At 39.8% G+C, this 21,939-nt stretch overlaps 1 protein-coding gene across 5 annotated transcripts in view; it reads right to left on the reverse strand.

Annotated features, from left to right (window-relative positions):
• UBXN2B (UBX domain protein 2B) overlaps positions 1–17,431 on the reverse strand; it is a 36,276-nt gene extending 18,845 nt beyond the window's left edge. For 2 of the 5 annotated variants that reach the window (XM_082364689.1, XM_082364687.1), the window contains exons 1-6: positions 17,301–17,431; positions 11,650–11,753; positions 6,245–6,395; positions 4,959–4,994; positions 3,095–3,178; positions 1,531–1,640 (exon numbers count right to left, since the gene is read on the reverse strand). In XM_082364689.1, coding sequence (XP_082220815.1) covers positions 1,531–1,640; positions 3,095–3,178; positions 4,959–4,994; positions 6,245–6,395; positions 11,650–11,753; positions 17,301–17,387 — 572 coding nt within the window. In that variant the 5' untranslated portion in view covers positions 17,388–17,431. Of the gene's footprint in view, positions 1–1,088; positions 1,178–1,530; positions 1,641–3,094; positions 3,179–4,958; positions 4,995–6,244; positions 6,396–11,649; positions 11,754–17,300 lie in introns of all 5 variants that reach the window. The other 3 variants (XM_082364688.1, XM_082364686.1, XR_014236688.1) reach the window with 2 other exon arrangements.
• Positions 17,432–21,939: the final 4,508 nt, after the last annotated feature.

Here is a 21,939-nt window from a genome sequence, read left to right on the forward strand (position 1 = left end):
GTTTTATGATAAATTACCTTCCTTTACTTCCTCACGATATTTAAGATAAATTTTATATGAATGTTTTTAGAAATAACATGCATAGATTATGTTATCTATAAATTCTTCTTTGAGGATGGTGAAGATAGTGTTACAAAATATCTGTTACAAAAAAGGGACAATGATTATGCAGCTGACAACCACTATCTGACAATCATTTTTTTCAAGGGGTCTTTTCTAAAATTGTTCTTGATCATAATTTGTACTTGAGGATATGGTGTAGCTCAAATGAAAAAAATCCTCTTAGTATACCATGACTGACCACTAGCCTACAACGTCCGTCGAGTATTTTCATTTAATAATAAATTAGTTTTGATCTATGTTATAGCACATTCATCATCATGTTCTTTTCTTCTTCCATCTGGAAGCAAGCGTCATTTCAGCAGTCATGTTGACCTTTACTCAGCAGACGAGCACTTCCCCCACCCAGTGGCTCCCAAGCTCTGCCCAGTGACTCTGCAGGTCTCCAAGTCCACAGCACTGACTTCAACTCTTACCCTTCTGTTTACCACCAGCACACACTGCCTCCCGGGTCAGCTTCCCACCTTTCTCCGTGACCTCCCTCCCGCTTACAGCACTTCTTGCTTTTCTTTGGTATTCTGACATTACCTTCGTAGAATTCAAATACAAAATCCATGCTCATTAGTTCTAAAATGCCTTTCCTTTAGAGTTCCTTGACCACCTCAACTCCGATGAGTTCCCATCTCCACTCCACTTCAGCCACTCTCCTTGGACAGATTTCATCACTTGGAAAAGCCCCACCTTCAATTCCTGGATGGAGTGTAACCTCCTGCTCCAGCCCCTTCACTGCTACTTACACCTCCCAGTTCATGACCAGCCTGACGCCTTTCTTCAGTTGTATTTCTACTTAGGGATGATCACACTGTCAGCTAGTGAAAGCACAATGCAGAAAAGCTTTACATAATCGTAACAAAATCACTTGATCCCTCATCCTTTAGCCAGAAGGCCTGGTGAGTTATGATGTTCTTTAGATGGGTCGGAGCACTGTAAATCTGGTTTACTTTCACAAGGTGTAACTTCAAACTAACCTTCTGAAATCTTCTGCCAGCAGTAATGCCACTTTAAAAGCTTTCTAATGTAAGGTGCTGAAATTCAGGCATACATGCAATGAGTCACCCTGTCAACAGTAAGCAGGACAGTGGCTTAGTGGATGAGCAGCTACCTGCTAATCAATTCACTGATTTATTACATTACGATACCTCTGCTCAGAATTGGGACCACAGCTTCACTGGATTTTGAAAGGGACCAATGACCACTGCTCCCCCCCACCAAGTTAAGAACCACTGGCTTACAGATAGCAACATGTCCTTTATATACTTAAAAATACCCTTCCCCCCAGCAACCACTTACAGAATATATTCCAGTATCTCACTCTTAAAAACCAGTAGAGCACTACTGAACGGCGTTCTGTTTACAAGAAAAAGAAGTTCCACCCTCAGTAACAAATAGAATCCAAGTAACACATCTTACCCTCTCTTAACGGACTCCAGAAACTGAGCATTTGTTGGGTCACTGTAAGGTCTCAATTCTCCATCGTCTAAGCTGAAACCATTGCTCCACAGTTTAAGCAAGATCTGAACCTTTTGGGCGTAGGAAAAAAATACAAGAACGCGTCTGCATTAAACAATTTTAACTTTCAAATGTGATATTTATGATTTACTTTATTTGTACTATTCTTTATTCAGCTGAAATAAAGATATAAACGAAGCCACGTGTGAGATCTATACTTAGCTTAATGAACTGACAATGGCTGAAATAGCAAAGGTCCCATCGCTGGACCCTGGCCTTGAAGTACAATTATTTCCGGTTCAGTGAGAAGACCAAAGTCCTGAGAGCATCCAGCTGCCCCTCCACACCCACCCTTCCCCATCATCTCTACCTTCTTTTCTTTTTAACATCTTTATTGGGTATAATTGCTTTACAGTGGTGTTAGTTTCTGCTGTATAACAAAGTGAATCAGTTATACGTATACATATATCCCCGTATCCCCTCCCTCTTGTGTCTCCCTCCCGCCCTCCCTATCCCACCCCTCTAGGTGGTCACAAAGCACCGAGCTGACCTCCCTGTGCTATGCGGCTGCTTCCCACTAGCTATTTATTTTACATTTGGTAGTGTATATACGTCCATGCCACTCTCTCACTTCGTCCCAGCTTACCCTTCCCCCTCCCCGTGTCCTCAAGTCCATTCTCTACGTCTGCGTCTTTATTCCTGTCCTGCCCCTAGGTTCTTCAGAACCATTTTTTCCCCTTAGATTCCATATATATGTGTTAGCATTCAGTATTTGTTTTTCTCTTTCTGACTTACTTCACTCTGTATGACAGACTCTAGGTCCATCTACCTCACTACAAATAACTCAATTTCGTTTCTTTTTATGGCTGAGTAATATTCCATTGTATATATGTGCCACATCTTCTTTATCCATTCATGTGTTGATGGACACTTAGGTTGCTTCCATGTCCTGGCTATTGTAAATAGAGCTGCAATGAACATTGTGGTACATGACTCTTTTTGAATTATGGTTTTCTCAGGGTAAATGCCCAGTAGTGGATTGCTGGTCTACCCGTCTTCTTCTCTGCCGCAGAGCTAAACTATTTATGCCAGGGGGCCAGACAGAACCTCCAGAGACCCTCTAAGGCTAAACTATACATGTTTAAAATGAAACATAACTCCAAAATTTCAAAAGGTGAAAACAAAGAATGACTTTAGGCATTTCTATGTTTATAACTCAGCTAATTCTATATCATGATGGTATGTCATTTATAATAGTTATTATAACATATATGTAAGCTCATTTTGACAGTGAGTCATACATTCTTTCAACAAATAGTTACGTATCTCTAAGTGCAAGGCACAACTGAGATATAAAATACAAAATTTAAGTATGAAAACTTACATATAATTTTAAGTCTTCTTAATCCATGCTTCAAAAAATAACAGAACAAAAAGAGATTATATTATCAATTTTTAATTTTATAACAGACGGTAGTAACTAGAGGCAAAAATCTACAATTTTTCATTTTCTTTCTGTACGTACATCTTGCAACTGAGTTTCTCCATAGATGTATTCAGACCGCTTACAAAAGGAATTACCCAATCTGTACCCTCCACCTGTAAAAGACTAAAACACACACATAGCAAATGAGCTAAAAATTCACTGAGGCTTATCAAGCAAAATGGTATGATAATGTGTGATAATATATTTTAAAAGTATATCAATTATAATTAGCCAAACTGGTTTATATTTTCCAGGAAATTTTTATATTAAAATAAAGGTCTTATATTACAGAGAGGTATACTCTAGTAAGAAATTATGTTTCTTCCCACAAAAACATTAGTGACTCAGAAGCTGAAATAACTTAGGCCAACCTTAAACTAAGAAATGCATTTATACACTGAAATAATATTTTCAAGTAGAAACAGACTTTAAAAACCCACCTTTAATATTTTATGACAAGTCTTATAATAATTATAGTTCTTGAATATTTCACAAAGTAAATAAGAGTTTCATAGAGAAAGGAAGAATTTTATAAATGAGTATAAATCACCCTGAAGAAAAGCTCCATACTTACAAGCTGCTTTGATTCAACTGTAACAAATCAACTAGACTGTACTTTTTGTTTTGTTATACTAATTACAAGCTCTTCTATTTTTCAGGTAAGATAGCTTATGAGGTAAAACTGCTGTTTGTTTTAATCACCATTCGTATCATAAATGAGCTATTAATCATCACATTGCTTTCCCTTCTATAGACTAAATTGTATCAATCCTATATTTTTCTTACAGAATTGGAGAACTTGCAAGAACCAAAATTACCTGAGACTTAACTGAAAGAGAATTTCACACTGTGGGTAAAGAACGAAATGAAAACTAAAAGTTAAGTTTCGTTTAACAAAAGCGGTTCTGAGCAGCGGAAGACTCTCACAAGTACCAGACAGGCCCCCTAGGCACACTGGACACCTCCTGAGCCATAATCCCTGAGGCCACATGCTGGTTTAGAAAACCTCCCAAATGATTCTGATGAGGGAACTCAGGTTGGGAAATGATAATTATAAGAATGTATGACAATTATACATAAAAAGATACTTGAAGTCTTCTTTGATATACCAGTACTCTGCCAGCTGACATAGTTATAAAAGCTGTATAAAAGTTTTATAGGAATTTAAGGCACAAAAAGAACTTAGTGGAGAAAGGAGAGCCTTTCAACACACAACGGTGAAGCACTTGGACCTCCACAAGGAGAATAATGAACCTCGATGTAAACCTTATAGAAAATTAACTCAAAATGAATCATAAGTTTAAACGTAAAAAGAAAAACGATAAAAAATGTTCTAGATAACATGAAAGAAAATCTTCGGGACCTACAGTTAGATGAAGAGTTCTTAGACAAGATATCAAATACATAAAAGGAAAAAAAAAGGATAAACTGGACTTTATCAAAATGAAAACTTTTGCCCCGTGACAAATCCTGGTAAGAGGATGAAAAGACAAGCTACAGTCCAGGAGAAACTATCCGCAGACCATATATCTGACCAAGGACTCATACCTATTAAAATATATACAGAACTCTCAAAAGTCAACAGTAACAAAACAAACAATCCAATTAGAAAATGGGCAAAAGTCAGTTTACTGAAGAGGATAATAAAGATAATGGCAAATAAGCACATGAAAAGATGTTCACTATCACTAGCCATTAGGAAAATGCAACTGAACACGATTGAGTAGCCATTAAGAAAACGCAAATCTAAACCACAGTGAGTTATCACTACACACCTATCAAAATGGCTAAAATTGTCAACAGTGATGTTACCAAATGCTGGCGAGGACGCGGAGAAACCAGATCCCTCACACACGGTGGAAAACGGTTTGGCAGCTTCTTAAAAACCTAAACATACACCTACCCTTCGACCAGGCAGCTGCACTCCTGGGCATTTATCCTAAAGAAATAAAAACTAATTTACATACAAAAACACAACTGCTCACACTAGCTATATGTCTTCCTTCCTTCCTTCCTTTTCTCTCTCTCTCTCTTTCTTTCTATTCATTTCATTAGTTGTGCCGGGTCTCAGTTGTGGCAGGTGGGCTCCTTAGTTGCGGCTCGCCAGCTCCTTAGTTGAGGCATGCGATCTCTTAGTTGCGGCATGCATGTGGGATCTAGTTCCTAGCCAGGGACTGAACCCGGGCCCCCTGCATTGGGAGCACGGAGTCCTGACCACCGCGCCACCAGGGAAGTCCCAGTAGCTATATTTCTAATGGCCCAAAACTAGAAACACCTAAAATTTCCCTCAGTAAGTGAAGAGTTAACAAACGGTGGTACATCCACACCATGAGCGCTACTCAGGAATAAAGAAGGATCTACTGATACACTCAGATACACTCGATAACTGATGGATCTCAAGGGCTTAAGCAGAGTGAAAAAAAGCTACTCCTAAAAGGTCACATACTGTACGATTCCATTTGTATGACATTCTCGATATTACAAAATTACAGAGATGGAGAACAGATTAGTGGTGGCCAGAGGTCTACTGAGGGCGGGGGCGGTGGCAGTGACTCTAAAGGGGGCCACCAAGAGGAGACTGTCGTGATGATGGACAGCATCCAGATGGAGGAGGTCACCACGCAAATCTGCACCTGTGATAAAATGGCACAGACCTACACACAAACCCTGCACCAAGGTCAAATTCCTCCTTTGCCACTGAACTATAATTATGTAACAACCGCTGGGGGAAACTGGGTGAAAGGTGCGTAAGACCTCTCTGCATTCTTTGGCAAATTACTGTGACTCTATAATTATTTCAAGATAAAAAGGTAAACAGAGAAGTTTCATAGAAATGTTAAGAAACCGCCTCAACTTTTGACCATTTGTAGAAACATTATATAGACTTATAAAAATAAAGCAAATATTTGAAACAAATATACAGTTAGAAAAACAATGTTTGCAACTAATATAGAAATCTTTAGGAGATCAAATATATAAACAGCAAATTTAGTTTTTTTTTTAAACTTTAATGTTACATTGCTTTTATCTTTTATTATTTAGTTATTTATTTTATTGCTTGGCAGCGCTGGGTGGCATGTGGGAACTTAGTTCCCTGACCACGCCCCCTGCAGTGGACGCTTGGAGTCAACCATTGGACCACCAGGGAAGTCCCAATAGCATATTTAGTTTTAAAAATTCAGCCCTTACCTTAGATTTGTCATCACCCGAAGCTCTTGTGGCTTCATTCAGAGGGACAGCCCCATGGTCCCTTGCCTCTTTGAAAAGCTCATTCACAATTTTCCCAGTTGAAGGTCGAACTATATGTAATCCACTGCATTCATGTTCACTTGAATAGAACCTTTAAACATTACAGTTCATGAATAAAAACAGAATACAAACATAAACTGCTTTAAGGCAAAAAGCTACACAGTCTTAGGAAATGACTTTTATTTAAAGAGAGCCATTTCTAAGGCCTTTGTGGAAATATTTAATTTTAAAAAACGGGATTAAGGAATTAAGTAGTATCAGTAGTTTGCAGAGATTCTGGTAGCAAGTTCAGCATCCCGCCTGAGAACTAACTAGTTTGTTTCTTCCTCACTTACCCTCTGTAACTGCTTATCTATCACACGCATCTCTTTGACAGCTGACAACCAGAAGCTAAGCCTCTTCCCCCGAGGAATCCACATTCAGTAGGACCTGGTCAGTGAAGAGACTTCTATATTTAGATGCTGTAAATATCTACATCTAGACCACAGGGCTACACATACAGTTTACTCCTCAGAGAGTTCTGATTGAAAAGTTATAACCTCCCTGTGTTAAAGGTAAATAACTTAGACCACAAACAATTTTCTCAGTGTTAACTATGTAGTGAATAATTTCTCCTTTCTTTTCTATTTCATAGTGGTCCTAGGGAATATAAACATTTCCTTCGCATAAATTAGTACCCTATTTTATCTTTCAAGATTTTTTACAATCAAGAATATCAGAAAATATAACCAATGAAATATCAACATGGAGACTTCCAGAATAAGGTGACAATCAAAGCTCATATCCTTGACTACCCATACCCTCCAATTCAGTTCCCAATTTGCACTGAACTGACTCACAAAACAAAGCGGGAAAATTATATCAGCACTGGAGTCTAGGAATAGAAGTCACGTTCGGGACTTTCCCGAAATTCGTATACGCAGAACTAAGCAGCAAAGGGAAGGGCAGCCCAGCTCTCAAGTCACTGCAAGTGGAAGAAAGATCTACACGGAGAACAGTGGACACCAGCAGAACGCCACTAACAAGGCCAGCTCACAGCTACTGAGAGGGGGTTGGGGTGGGCTCCAAGCTGCTAGTGCTCTGGTCAAGTACACTGAGGACTAAGTCACCCAGAGCAGGGGCCTACGGAAGCCTTCCTGCCCAGCTGATGCTCAGAGGGCCCGGTACAGACAAGCAAGGCCGAACGCTGCCACGGCGGGCTCTTACGACAGGGGTCAGGGGTCAGTGTTAGAAGGCGCTTGATAGCAGATGCCTTAAATGGCAGCACTGAGAAAGGAAAGGAAGGGAAGGGAAGGGAGGGAAGGGGAGCGGGGAAGGGGAAAGGGAAGCAAAGCTTCCTGCTGCAGCTACTCCTGTTGTAGCCCCTTCCCTCCTGTCTCCTGTCCCTAATCTGGCAAAGTACAACGATAGAGTTCCTTTTTCTCAGCCTTGGTCAGAAAGACCTTACAGGAAAAATCTGACTTAGGAAAAGATTTACTAACTTCTTTACAGTCACTGATTTTTTATTACCGGTATAAGAAATCTTTGCCTACCTCAGGGTCTATTTTCTTCTAGAAGTTTTATTGTTTTCCACAACCCATCCTTCTCCTCTTTTATAAGTATACCTACATACTTGACTCTCCTTCTCTATTTAAATTCATCTGATCATCAACGTTTGTCCACTCCCATAGATAGCAACCTCCTCTATACAGAGGACTCTCAAATACATGTCTTTAGACCTTCTTACTTAACGGCCCGGTGCTGAACTGAAAAGCACCTACTTGAATCCGGTTCATCTCTTCCCATTAACGATCACATTTTCCCTGGATACCAGATTAAGAAGCTTTCAGTCTTCCCTCTTTCCCGTTCACTCACTCTCTATATTCCACGTCATCACGTTTCTACAATAAATTCTTTGGAAGTATCCCACACCAATTTCACCCCTTTCTGCTCCATTCCACTGACACCATCCTAACCTCAAATTTTATGACCACATTCTTTGGATTACTGCAGCTGTCTTCTTCTTGATTTGTCTCCTTATCTTGTTCTTCCCATTACAATTTACCTTATATGGTACTGCCAGACCTACTTTCCCAAAAGTATAATAATAATAACTGTTATCAACTGCTCATTTAATCCTCATAACAATGGCATTATCCCCACTTTCCAAATTAGAAAACTGAAGCTTAGGGAATTAAAAAAAACTTGTCCACGGGCAAAACCTTATCAGAACAGAGAGGAAAAAAAGATAGAAAACTGAGGAGTGTCTCTGTCTAGAATCAAAGCTTTATCGCTCTACTATAGTTTTTACGGTAAAAGCTACAGTGAACAACCTACACTGGCTTCCCCCTGCCTTGCGCACAAGAGCAGTCCTCCCCGGCCGGCAAGGCTGGCCGCGATGTGGCTGCATCAGGGCTGGATGCTCAACGTGTGGGCCGGCGGCAAAATGAAGTAGGAGTCTCCTTGCTCAGGGTGTACTGAGAATTTCAAGACAGTCATACAAAGCGTCAAACCAAGCTCGCGGCCCCTCCCGGACAGGGGCTCTGGGTGAACGCCGAGGCCCCCCGTCCACGAAGCGCACACGGCAGCACCCCGCCCACCCAGCCTCACCTGCCACGAGTCTACTCAAGCTCTGCTGCTCCCTTCTGGCTCGCTCTTGGCATCTTTATTATTTTTTCTTCTGGGCCTATCTCGTTCCTTGTCTTCTGTGCTCATCCACATCCTAATAATCTTTTAAGGCCCAGCTAGGTACCAACACTGTGCTAGACATCTTATACACTTATTGAATTCTCAAAACCATACTAGTGTCTCATGACTTGTAGGGGACATGTTTTTTAAGTTCTTACATTTTTGAACAAGGAGACTCACATTTTTAAAGTTCTATTTGTGACAGAGAAGCTTTTGTGGATGAATATGTAAAAGCAGGTGTCAGGCTAACTTCTGTGAGTTTTTCTGTAGATCCTGCCCCTCCTCTTGTAAATTAAAAATAGATCACACGACGTCTAGAGTACTTAAGTTTCACGTTATGTACACAGTGAAAACATACTGGCTTAAAATGACAATGAACAGATGAATGTTTTGATATCTAACGTTGTCCAAGAAGGTGGACCATTAATTAAGACTGTCTTCTGTACCAGGTAAAGCGGTAGACATGCAATGAAACCCGGCAGATGTCAATGCTGAATATGTAGTCAAGAGAACTGCATACTTAGTATTCGAAAATATCACACTTCGCAAGAAGAAAACATTGCCAATAATTTGCTTCACATTGTATTTTAAGCAGATTAAACACAGTAAAAGCATCAACCAATATATTTAAGGCAGCTCCTCTCTTTGGATATGTAAATAATTCTAGAAATCAAACCTGAGGCACAAAGTCCTTAAAAATTGCATTATCAAATTATAACTGTTAACGGCAACACTGTTTCAGATAGCATAAAAGAGAAAAAAACCACTCATTGAAGTATCTTAAGGATTATATTCGAATAGCAAGGAAAATATTAATACACTAACCTTGTTTTAAGAAGTCAAATATTTTGATTTGTTATACCAACAAATTAAGTCATTCAAAATCTGTTCAAACTGGGGAACAGTGGCCAAATAGTTAATGAGTAAAACTTTGGTACATTATTTTGAGCGCTTTCAAAATTTCAGAGGCTGTATAGATTAAGGAAGCAGTTAAAATATATAATATTTTCTATATATATTATATATATATGTCTATGTATGTGTATATAGGCATACACACATACATAAACATACATATTAAATAAGAATTAAATGAAAGGGAAGGATATTCAAACAGTGCCAAGATACCAACCTGCAGATTATAAAGGAAAAACTGTACCTTCCGATGGAGTGGTGTGGTGGTCAGCACCTTAACCAAGTGAACATAGCACCAATAGTGGGAAAACCTGAAACCATATGGCTCCTGATGTGATATAATACACAGCAGAAAACATCACTAACTAGTGTTCTTAACAAATACGTTTAACAAGAATCTAATCGTGAGGAAACAATGACCTTGAATGTGGGACATTTTAAAAGACATCTGGCCCCGGCTCTTCAAAGTCAATGTAATAAGCTTTAGATTATATAGATGAGCTAAAAGCAGACAACAGAAAGGTTGGGAAAAATGCTCTGGATTCAGATACCAAACAGGCATCATCAGTGGAATGCAAGGTCCTTGGCTGGATCCTAAACCCGAAAGGCTCTAAGAGTATCTGACTGTAGACTACGGCTTAAATGATTGATGCAATTAGTGTTCATTTTCTAAGGTGTGATGTGTTATCAAGGTTATAAAGGAGTGTGGGCTTCTTCTTAGGGGGTGCAGGCTGAAGCCGCTATGGATGAAGTGCTATGATGGCTGCAATTTACTTCCAGATGGTTGAGTAAAAGACAGCGTGTGCACCAATGTACTGCTGTATATAACATGTTAACAACTGGTGAATACCGGAGCAGACACAGCATATGTTCATTGTCCTTATCTTTGATTATCTATGGATTTTAAAATTTGTAAAATAAAAAGTTGGGGTGAAAATTATAAATATTATTCTTTCTTTCCATTCAGGTCCAGAAAGGGATGTCATTTTACCTCCCCTACAGAAAGAAAGAAGGTAGACTAGTGACAAACAAAAAAGAAAGAATAACTGCCAGTGAATTTTTCAACTTTTGATAAAAGAACAGACTTTCTGAAAATGAGATATAATGGGAAAATTCAAGTTTCTCCCCAGTAATGAGATTTTCAGTACTAAAAGGACATTAAGGAAAACATTCCTGGAAACAAGAAAACTCATGACAATAAAATATACCTGGTTCTCATCTCTTAAAACTTCACTGTTGGTGGTTTTTATAGTTCAGGGATTTTAACAATAGCAAATACTACCTAGAAGATCACTATTAGATGGGTCGTCACCCAACAGAAGGAAAGACAGATTCCTGAAGTTATAGATTCTTAAGTGAAGGACAGAAGACACAGAGGGGCTCCATGGATGGGCTTTAAGAAACACAAAAACCCTTAAAAACGACTGACAGAATTGTACATAAGTCTTGTTCTGGGGGAGAGGGGGTATAGCTTTCATCAGATCCTCAATGAGTCCAATGACTCAAAAAAGAACCACGGTGCCCAAGAAAAATACTATTCAGTATACTATGCTATGTGATGTCTATCAAAATATTAAGTATTTAATATAATTTTCCCATAAGTTTCTTCTGGCTTTCTGACTATTAAAGTTTCAGAAATAGTATCTAAAAAACATTTATTTTAAGAAGTTATAGTTAAAAATAAATTCCCAGGGCCATTTAAAATAATGTGGGATTAGTGAACTAAAAAGGGATACAAGTTTAAAAAACAAAACAAAACTTACCTTTGAGGTGGTGTTCGTGGGCTTTTAAAGGCTGTAGCGTGAGGTCTATCAGATTTGGAAGCTTTACATTTCACTTCATCTTCATATAATTCTGCCAAGGCCAACTACAGAATAACAGATTTGTTATAAAGTATAAAAACACTAGAAATAAACCCTTCTACACAATGACAAGTTATGAGTAGAAAATTAACTTGTAATTGAGTAGTAAAGATGTCTAATGAAAAATGAAGGCTGCCGCTTCAGAAGATAACTCCCTTCCAAAATAAAACCACTGCATCTCTCATTTATAAAACGAACCAAAATGCCACATATAGTAGAATAAATTAAAGTTACCATAATTGTTTAATTACTTTCAATGAACTATTCAACAGTTTCAAAAACTATTTGGTAACAGATCATTTTCAAAGTTGGACCTACAATTCTTTTAAAAATACTCGAAGATGTTTCACGCTAATGTCAGTTTGCTCTCATCAGATCCCATAAAAATATTTCACTTAGCTGTTCAAGTTTTCAAAATCTGAGTACATAAAACAATTCCAAAATTATTCTACTTAAAAGTTTACCAGACATATAAATTTCATCAAGTTTAGGAAAAGGAGCTTCTTTTCAATGAATGATATATACAGTTTATAAAACTTTTAGAAAGCAATATTACCAAATTATGCTTTATAGATATATGGCTGGACATGTTCAAAATGAAATAAAGCATGGTTTTTGAAACTGGAATTTTAAGAAGTTATCAAAATATTTCATTATCATATAAGTAATTTTGTTCCCACTTCTGACTTCCTTGGACAACTCAAAAACTTTCCTTTACGCCCCTTGTGGCTATTTATAATTGGCATGACCATAATCTTTGGAAAATTTAAAAAAAAAAGACAAAAAAAATCCCCAAATTCCCCCAAAACCCAGATGAAGTTCCCCTTCTAGAAACATGAGAAATATGAAAACTATCTCCAGGGATTCTTTCCTCAGTAGGAAAAAAAAAAATAGGGAACTGGGGCAAAGTTAATTCTCTGAAGATTCCATTAATCAACCTTTAAAATATGCACACAAGAAAACAAAAATGAAAGTCTTTATTTTTCCCACCTAATTTTTTACTTCCACCCCATACACATATGTCAACTTTCATATTTTTAACATGGAAATTTTGCAGGAAATCCTAATTATAAAAGTGCTGTGTAGCCTAAAAGACTTATTAAAATCCTAACTTAGGCTCTTACTGTGTGAGCTTGGGCAAATTATTTAACTTCTCTGAGCCTTAGTTCCCTCATCTTTTAATGCCTATTAAAAAAATCCCTTAGAGGTATTATATAATGTATGTGAAGCACAAGGCAAGTGCTCCATTACCAGAAGATATTATTAAGAAATGCTCAGCAATGATTGTGTCAGTGTTTCATTTCCCCCAAGGTTTCTTTTCTTCCTGCAGTGTTATCTATATATCTTCTACGGTCTTTTCCTACTTATCCTCTCCAAAAGGAGAAAACAAAACAAAACAAAAAACCCACCACAAAACAAACGAGAGAGACAGAGACAGAGACAGACAGACACTCTGACTACTTGGGCCCAAAGTTTTCAGAAGTTTTTACCTCCCTGAAATTTCTTCAAAACCGTATTCCTTTATGGATTCCCTCATGAGCTGATAATATTGCTCTATGAATTACTTTTATGCTATTCCTATTCCCATCAATGAAAATGTTATCTGTATGTCAGAGGCCCATTTCAGGCATCCTTCATGAAGCCTTTTCTAATTTTCTTAACTAAAGTGGTATTTCTTTTCCAAATCCTTATAGCACATTTATATTAAACATTACATTGTCATCACTTGTGTACTTTTCTTACTATTTCATCCCCCCTACTATAATTTAGGTTTCCCAAATTGTTTCTAACATAGCACATGATAAGCACCCAACAAATTCTTGTTGAATTACGTAGACTACAACTCAACATGAATCATAAAGAGACACAAATAGATAATGTTATAGATTTAAAAACTGAGATTATATTTGCTATAGTTTTGTACCTTATTTTTTGTTTTAAGAAGGTTTGAATAAACCCTGTCAATCAAATAATCTTCTTCTATAAAATAAATGAATAATGCAAACAATGCCTTTTGACTCCATGTAATGTGGAATATATATTAACAATATAGGAATATGGAGAAAATTACATTACAGCAGGGAGTCCACCGAGCTGAAAGGTCCAAGTTATCACCAGTACATCATTAACTTAGAGGAAAATGAATGATATTTAGAGGGAATTAATGCCAGGATCCATGATGTACCTGAAACATCATATGGCATAAGTTCATAAGCAAATATTTTAAACAAAGTTAATGTATATTATTTGACATAGCAAATGACACCACATCAGAAGAGAACATTAACTGATGCACTGGTTAAAACCAGTAGAAAACAACAACAAAATCTCCGTCAAATAAAGAGATAAAAATGTGTGCATTGTGAAGTAAAGATGCACGGTGAATTATCAGGACAGACTTCCATGAGCTAAACAACTAGATTATGAAGATATTTCAATTACACAGAGAGAATAAAGTATGTAAGCCCTGATAATCTTTCCTCTAGAATTTGAAATGTGAAGAATGTGAGAAAAGAACCTGAAATTGTGGGTGAGAACATCAAATACATAGCAAAGGATGAAAAGTACTGGAATTCCCAGTCTTAGAGGGACAACTGCCAGGAGGGATAACACAGATGTTTCAATCTAGAATAGCAACATCAGCACCACCTGGGGACCCTTGAAAACGGCAGATGCTCAAACCCCAACCTAGACCAAGTGACTTAGAAACTCAGGGCTGGGGTCCGGTGTCCATGCTTAAACAAGTCTTCCAGGTGACTGATGTATGTTAAAACTGAGAACCAACGATACGGGACACTGACATCAATAGGACGAGGGTACCTGTGACAAGTGCAACACAGTGCCAGACATCTGTACACTTTTCTTACTGACGGAACTCCCCTCTTTGCCCCATCCAAAGCCCACTCGGAACCCTAGGAAGTACTGAAGTTATTAGCCCCAGTTCTCCTCAACTCCAACCTATATGGAAACAAAGAAAGAAAAACAGAAATCTTTTTCTTCTGATATCATTCTGGAGGAAACCTGGGACAGAAGCATAGGATCAAATGCCTTAACTGTTAACGCCGTTGTGTGGATGGACTGAGGGGCATGAGAAGAGACAAAGGGCTCTGAAAATGTTCACAAACACTGATGAACACTGAGGTTTTGGGGGTGAGTACTGTCACTAACAATCCTATCCCAAACTTTCCCACTGAATGTTCCCAATTTTGGAGGAGGAAAGGACCTAAGATCTACTCTCAGTATGAGATCCATGGGAGATTTCTGAATTTGTGAGTCAGAGGCTCACGGTGCTGGGAGGCTTTCTGGGAGACGACGATCCACCTTTCCTCTTGCGGTGAATGAGGGACTCTCTCCTAATGTAGATGCCGGCAAACCCTACACTGCGTGGCAGCTAAGAAATGGGCACTTAGTGGTACTTTTGCTATTTCCAATTATACTGTGAAAGGCTCTTAGAGCGAGTTGTCAGGAAAGTTAAGGAGTACCTACTGAAAACTGAACCAAATGGGTAACTCTTAAAATAAGCATGGCTAGATTAAACAATAAAATAATCCCCCAAATAATCAATAACCAAGAAACCAGCTGGGGAGACAACATTATCCAATTCTTTTAAATCTTTGATACATACTCTGTTTCTTCATATGCCATCACTTGGTTGTTTTCAGGTTTCTTTGCAAATTCTTCACATTCTTATTAAATTCTAAGGGAAACACTATGAATACTTAGTGTATTTGATATTCCAAATCACATTCATAAAAAATTAGTTATCTACTTGAACCTACCTACCAGAAGGTAGACAGGGGATGGAAAAAAAAAACAACCCCAAAACCCCTATTTTCTAATTGATGGTGGAAGGGAAGGAATTCTCACAATTGGCGACATCTACCACAATATCTCCAACAATTTATCATATCTTAATCCAGTGGATGAAGTATAAATTTGTCAAGTATCAGGTGATCATTAACCAAGCTGTTCTCATTTTTCAAATAAAAAGAAGAAATAGATTTAAATTAGAGAAAGGATATTAAGTCACATAGTTTTAAGTTTAATAGCATTAGCATGGACTAACCAGTGAAAGTTATAGTATTTTTCTCCTTTAAGGGAAAAAGAACCAAATATTTACTAAGCAAGTCTGATCCAGGATAATACGGGACTGAACAGACACTTTATAGACATTTCTTTATTTCATCCTTGACACCACCATCACCTCCAGTTTACAGATAAAGACACTGAGGATCAGAGAGGTTAAGACATTTTTCCGATATTCACATAACTACTAAGTGTCAGGGTCAAGATGCAAACCGAAGTTGTTCTGACCAGAAACTCCATTTTTTCCCTGACAGTCCACGCTGCCTCGTAGTGATACCGGTCTTCAACAGAAAATACGAGGTGGATGAGACCTTCCTGCCCCTTGATTCTGTTTACTGCTACTGAACTGACTTACGAACACTGGAACTCTTCTACATTGAGTTCATCTCCTAACCTGACACCCACCTCTCCATTCTCCAAATTTGTCATTTTATGCACTGCTTATTTTGGCACTAATTCATACTCCATCTCAAAATGTTCTGTTAAATATATGCGTATCTTATTTCTGCAAAAAATAGGTAGAAATGTCTTTTATACTTCTATGCCCTTCAACAGTGTCCAGCACCAACTGTGGATTTGAGGTCCTATTTATCTCTGCATTCCTGAGCTTAGCAGTATGTTACATGGCAGGTGGTCAATATATGTTTGTTCAAAGAAACAGAATTAAGGTGTAACAATGAAGTAATAGAACTTTTCTATCAAGGCTTGTGGATTGAGTGTCATTTATTTTTAATTATAGCTCCCTACAGATGTTTACTTTTTGAATTTTATCAATGATGTTACAAAGAGAGTTAAAAAAAAAACAACCCTCTAAAATGAGTAGTGTGAAGCATCTGACGGAGCAAGATTTGGTGCGCTGGTATTTAGCTAACTAATGTCAATGTCCTGTTTCATTACGAAGTTTTATTTCTCTGTTTCTTATGCGCAATGTTTTCTAGACTCTAAGCTGTTACAACTAGGCTGCGCAAGCCGTAGGATGAAATACTTTTTAGTTCACCCCTTTAAAAGGGAAAAGTTATCTGATAAAAAGGAACCCTTTTTACACGTTAAGTAATCGAGCCACAAACAGCATGCAAGACAAACAAGATCAAACCAGCCCACGCTGTGACTCGATTTCCCCACGGCCACCGCAGAGCTTCTGCAGTGAGTCTGACCAGAGCATCAACCGGCGAAGCACTCAACTGACCCCTAACCTCCCAAACGCCATTCGACATCAGCAGCTGCTTCTTAAACTGCAAGTGGGGTGGAGGGGAAACGAGGCAGGGGCACCACTGACAGCCGGGCTCGGACACTTGTTTCCACCGACGCCAATGCCCGGCGTGCCGCCTGGGGCGGACCCGCGGCGCCGGAATCACAGTTCGGTCCCCGGGCCGGTCTGGGGAAGCTCGGCCGCGGCCAGGGCGGTTCCACACGCCCCCGGCCGCGCCGTCCCCGACGCCGCGCCCCCGCCCCGCCGCTCGCCGCACCTGCAAGTCCCGCGCGCTCGGGGGCCGCGGCCCCGCCGCCCTCGGCCCCTCCTCTCCCGCCTCGCTGCCGCCGCCGCCCTCCGCCATCTTTCACCCGCTCCCGGCACCGCCGCCGCCGCCGCCGCCGCCGCCGCCGCCGCCGCCGCCGCCGCCGCCGCCGCCGCCGCCGCCGCCGCCGCAGCGTCTCCCGCGACTTCCGGGGCCGGTTGCCTGGCAACCGCGGGGCGGGGCGGTCCCTGCAAGCCCCCGCCTCCCCCAGCCCCGGCGCGCCCTTCTTCCGGCGCCCGCCTACCTGTGCGGTCCCGCTTCTTTCCTTAAAGGAAGTTGGCTCAGAATTTCCCCGCCAAGAAGCCTCTGCGTAAACCCGGAGGCTGCTGGGCGCCGCCCCGGAGGGCAGCTCGGACTTGCGTGTTCTTTTAACCCCACAGTGAAAACGTCCTCTGGATGTTTCATCTGATGAAAAGTGCCACCGTCCTTTTCCAGTCTCGGTCACATTCTCTCATTTCCCTGCCAAGGACTGGGGGGTACGTCGCCCCCAAAGCGTGAATTGATGTTGAGGAGGAAGAACCCTGTAAACTTTCTTTGCGATCAGAACTAGAGACTTCTAAATTCATCTGAGATTTATTCAAACTCCTGTCTTATCCCAAGCACTTTTATGCCCCCGGATGCAAAGGTAAAAAGAAGTAGTCCTGGTCATTATAAAACTCACAATCTTTTGGGAGAGGGAGAGGTATAAGGAGTCTTTTTTTTTTTTTTTTTAATTGATTGATTGCTATGTTGTGTCTTCGTTTCTGTGCGAGGGCTTTCTCCAGCTGTGGCAAGCTGGGGCCACTCTTCATCGCGGTGCGCGGGCCTCTCACTATCGCGGCCTCTCTTGTTGCGGAGCACAGGCTCCAGACGCGCAGGCTCAGTAGTTGTGGCTCACGGGCCTAGTTGCTCCGCGGCATGTGGGATCTTCCCAGACCAGGGCTCGAACCCGCGTCCCCTGCATTGGCAGGCAGATTCTGAACCACTGCGCCACCAGGGAAGCCCGAAAGAGAGGTATAAACAGATAATAAAGTGCCATTTGCAGTAGAGCTTTGCAGGAAACGTTATGCGTGGAATGTGGGGTGTGAAGGGGAGTATTCTGTCGGCACCTGATATGTGCGCCATGCCAGGTGCGTTCGATTGTATGTGTAATCTCTGCCAGGTAAGTATGGTTATTACCGTGTTATACCTGAGGAAAGCAGATGACAAATAACGACTAAACTCACCCTGTTGTAAATGGTGGTACCAGATCCTAAGCCTCGCATTTGTTGGTTGTCCAGATATTCTTTTGAGTACAACATTCTGCCCTAGAAATCCCTGGCTCTTCTTTATAACCCATAAAGCCAAAGGCATTTTGGCGGAATCTTGAAGGATAAGTACCCCTGGTAAACTTTGGACCAAAAGGGACCACAGGGAATGACAAGGATTTGAAATACCATGTTTATCCTGATAAAGTACTGCATGGCTGAACCTTAGGAGAAATGACGAAAGATGGTCGGGGGTTGGAGAGTGTGGGTGCGGATCTAGACTGGAGATGTAGGCTTAGGACAGATGCTGAACGGTCTTGCCTTAGTGAAGAGATTGAATATTACGCTCCAGGCCAGTGATTCTCAAGGCTGATGCACATTAGAACTCCCCTCCCATCCTCTCACTGCAGGAACTCAGATTTAATTAGTATGGGGTTGCACTCAAGCATCATGTTTTTATAAGCCGCTCCCCACGTGGACTTTGCTTCTGGCCATGACAGTGTACCTGGTACTGGATTTGCCCTTCCACTCCCAACAATGAAAAAACTAGACAAAATATGTGAAACGATTATTTTCAGACATTGAACTACAGGCAGTACAGATCTGTGCTATGCCAGAGAAGGGAAACAAGCAAAATGAGCTATGTTTGTCCTGGCTTTCTGCCTGGAACTCTCCTACAATGCTGGTGGGAATGGAGAATGGTACAGCTACTTTGGAAAGTAGACAGTTTCTTCTAAAGTTAAATATTCAGTTATAATAAGATCCAGCAATAACACTCCTAAATACTGACCCAAGAGGAATGAAAACATATGTTTACAAAAATATTTGTACCCAAATGTTCATAGAAGCTTTATTCATAATAGCCCCAAACTGGAAACAATCCAAATATCCATCAACAAATGAATGGATAACATTTCGAGAAATTCATACCACAGAATACTACTCAACAGTAAAAAGGAAGAAATTACTGATTCACACACCATGGCTGAATCTCAAAGACATTATCTTGAGTAAAAGAAGCCAGATGTCAAAGAGTAAATATTGTCTGATTCAGTTTATATGAGATTCTAGAGCAGGCAAAACTTATCTTTACTGACAGCGGTTGCTTAGAGTCAACTCTTTGGGGGAAGGATAAGCTTGGGGAATTTGAAAAAGGATATGTGGGAACTTTTTGAAGTGATGAAAATGTTGTATATCGTTATTGATGGTGATAATTACACACTTTGTGTGTGTGTGTATGTATGTGTTAAAAACACATTGAGCTATATACTTAAAATGGGTGTACTTTATTATATGTAAATCATACATTTATAAAATTAGTTGAAAAAAACCCTCCCCAGGTAATTCTGTTGTGCAGCCATGGTTGAGAACCACTGGTCTAAGGCAATTGGGAGCCATTAAGTGATTTGTAATTTAGAAAGATAACAGAGGCATTAGTGTGTAAGATGAATCAGAGTTACAAAATTAGAAGGTTATTACAACAATGTGGGGTGATTAGGATTAAAGTTTTTTTTTTTTCTTTCGCCTTTGCTGTGCAGCTTGCGGAACCTTAGTTCCCCAGCCAGGGATTGAACCTAGGCCCATGGCAGTGAAAGCACCAAGTCCTAACCAGTGGACCACCAGGGAATTCCCAGGAATAAAGTTTTATCAGTGACAGTGGGTAAAGAGAGAAGCAATAATTGGTAGAGATATTAGGACCAGAGCCAATTGGTGCTGAAGTCTTACATGGGGAATATATGAAAGAAGGAGGAATAAAGAATGACATTCAGGGTTTTGGTTAGGTGATTTGGCAAATGGTGCCTCCTATAAATTATTGAGTTGAAAGGGAGAAGCAGACTTGAAAAGACAGAAATGAGTTTGTTGTGGACATTCTGTGGTTTCGTTTAGCTTTATTTCCTTCCAGTTTTATTGAGCTATAACTGACATACAGCACTATATAAGTTTAAGGGGTACAGCATAATGATTTGACTTACATACATCATGAAATGTTTACCCCAGTAGGTTTAGCGAACATCCATCAAATGGTATAGATACAAAATATAATAAAAGAGGTCATTTAGGAGATCATCAACTTGAAATAATCCTGTATATTTATAGGTTGCTGTATATAAACCTCATGGGAACCAGCACTCTGCAATAGATAAACACACACACAAAGAGAAAGGACTCCAAACGTAACACTAAGTATCGTCATCCAATCACAAGGGAAGAGAGTGTTACGACATTTTGAATTTGAAATTTATGTGGGGCACTAGAGGGAAAATACATCACAGAGCAATTGCAAATGTGGGTCTAGATATAAGGAGGTGAGAGAATCTTGGTTTGGAGATATAGGTTTGATGATGACTGCCCATGAGCGATAACAGGGTAGATGAGGCTTCCTGGGTCAGTGTGAGATGTGATAAGATGTGAGGACGGAGAATACTCAGAAAAACCAACACTGAAGGGCTCAGTGGGGAAAGGAGAACATTCAGACTAGACCTAGGGAATAGTCAGAGAGGGAGGGTGAAGGCAAGAGACTGGACAAACCAGCGACATGGTGGTTTCAAGCAGGAGACCAACAGTGTCGTTTCCTATGGATAATCAAGGTTAGGATTCCCTGGTGGGCTAGTGGTTAGGATTCAGTGTTTTCACTGCCGTGGGCCTGGGTTCAACCCCTGGTCGGGGAATTAAGATCCCACAAGCCTCGCGTATGGCAAAAAAAAAAAAAAAAAATTAGGACTGGAATGTGTCCACTGGATTAAGAGAAGAGATTGCTGTACCAAGTTTACTAGGAATTTCATAGAGAGGAAAATCCACATTTTAGCAGTTTGAGAATGACAGCTAGGACAGTAAAGCTGTGCTTTCAATGTACTTAAAGTCAGAGGTGTGCAGGAGGTGGGTTATCGTGGCTCGGGAGAGCCTGTGGTTAAATATTCAGGAATTTTACAGGTAGTTGTTAAACACAGCCATTATTAAAAATTGAGGGGAAGGGGGAAAGGATAAATTAGGAGTATGGGATTAACAGATACACACTACCATATACATAAGCAACAGGAATTTACTGTATAGCATAGGGAACTATATTCACTATCTTGTAATAACCTACAGTGGAAAAGAAGTTTTAAAAAAAGGATATAGCTATATACATACGTATATGTATGACCGAATCACTTTGCTGTACACCTGAAACTAACACAATATTGTAAATCAACTATACTTCAATAAAAAAGTAAAAAAAAGAAAAAATTAAGTTACATAAGCTTGCAATGAAATCATATTAAAAACCAATGTAATAAATACTAAAAATCATTTCCAAATTATTTAAATACATTTTATAATTATGCCATACATTTTATTATCTATTACCTATTCTAAATATATTT

The sequence above is a fragment of the Balaenoptera borealis genome (genome assembly GCF_965194805.1).
Source record: "Balaenoptera borealis genome assembly, chromosome: 17".
NCBI lineage: Eukaryota > Metazoa > Chordata > Mammalia > Artiodactyla > Balaenopteridae > Balaenoptera > Balaenoptera borealis.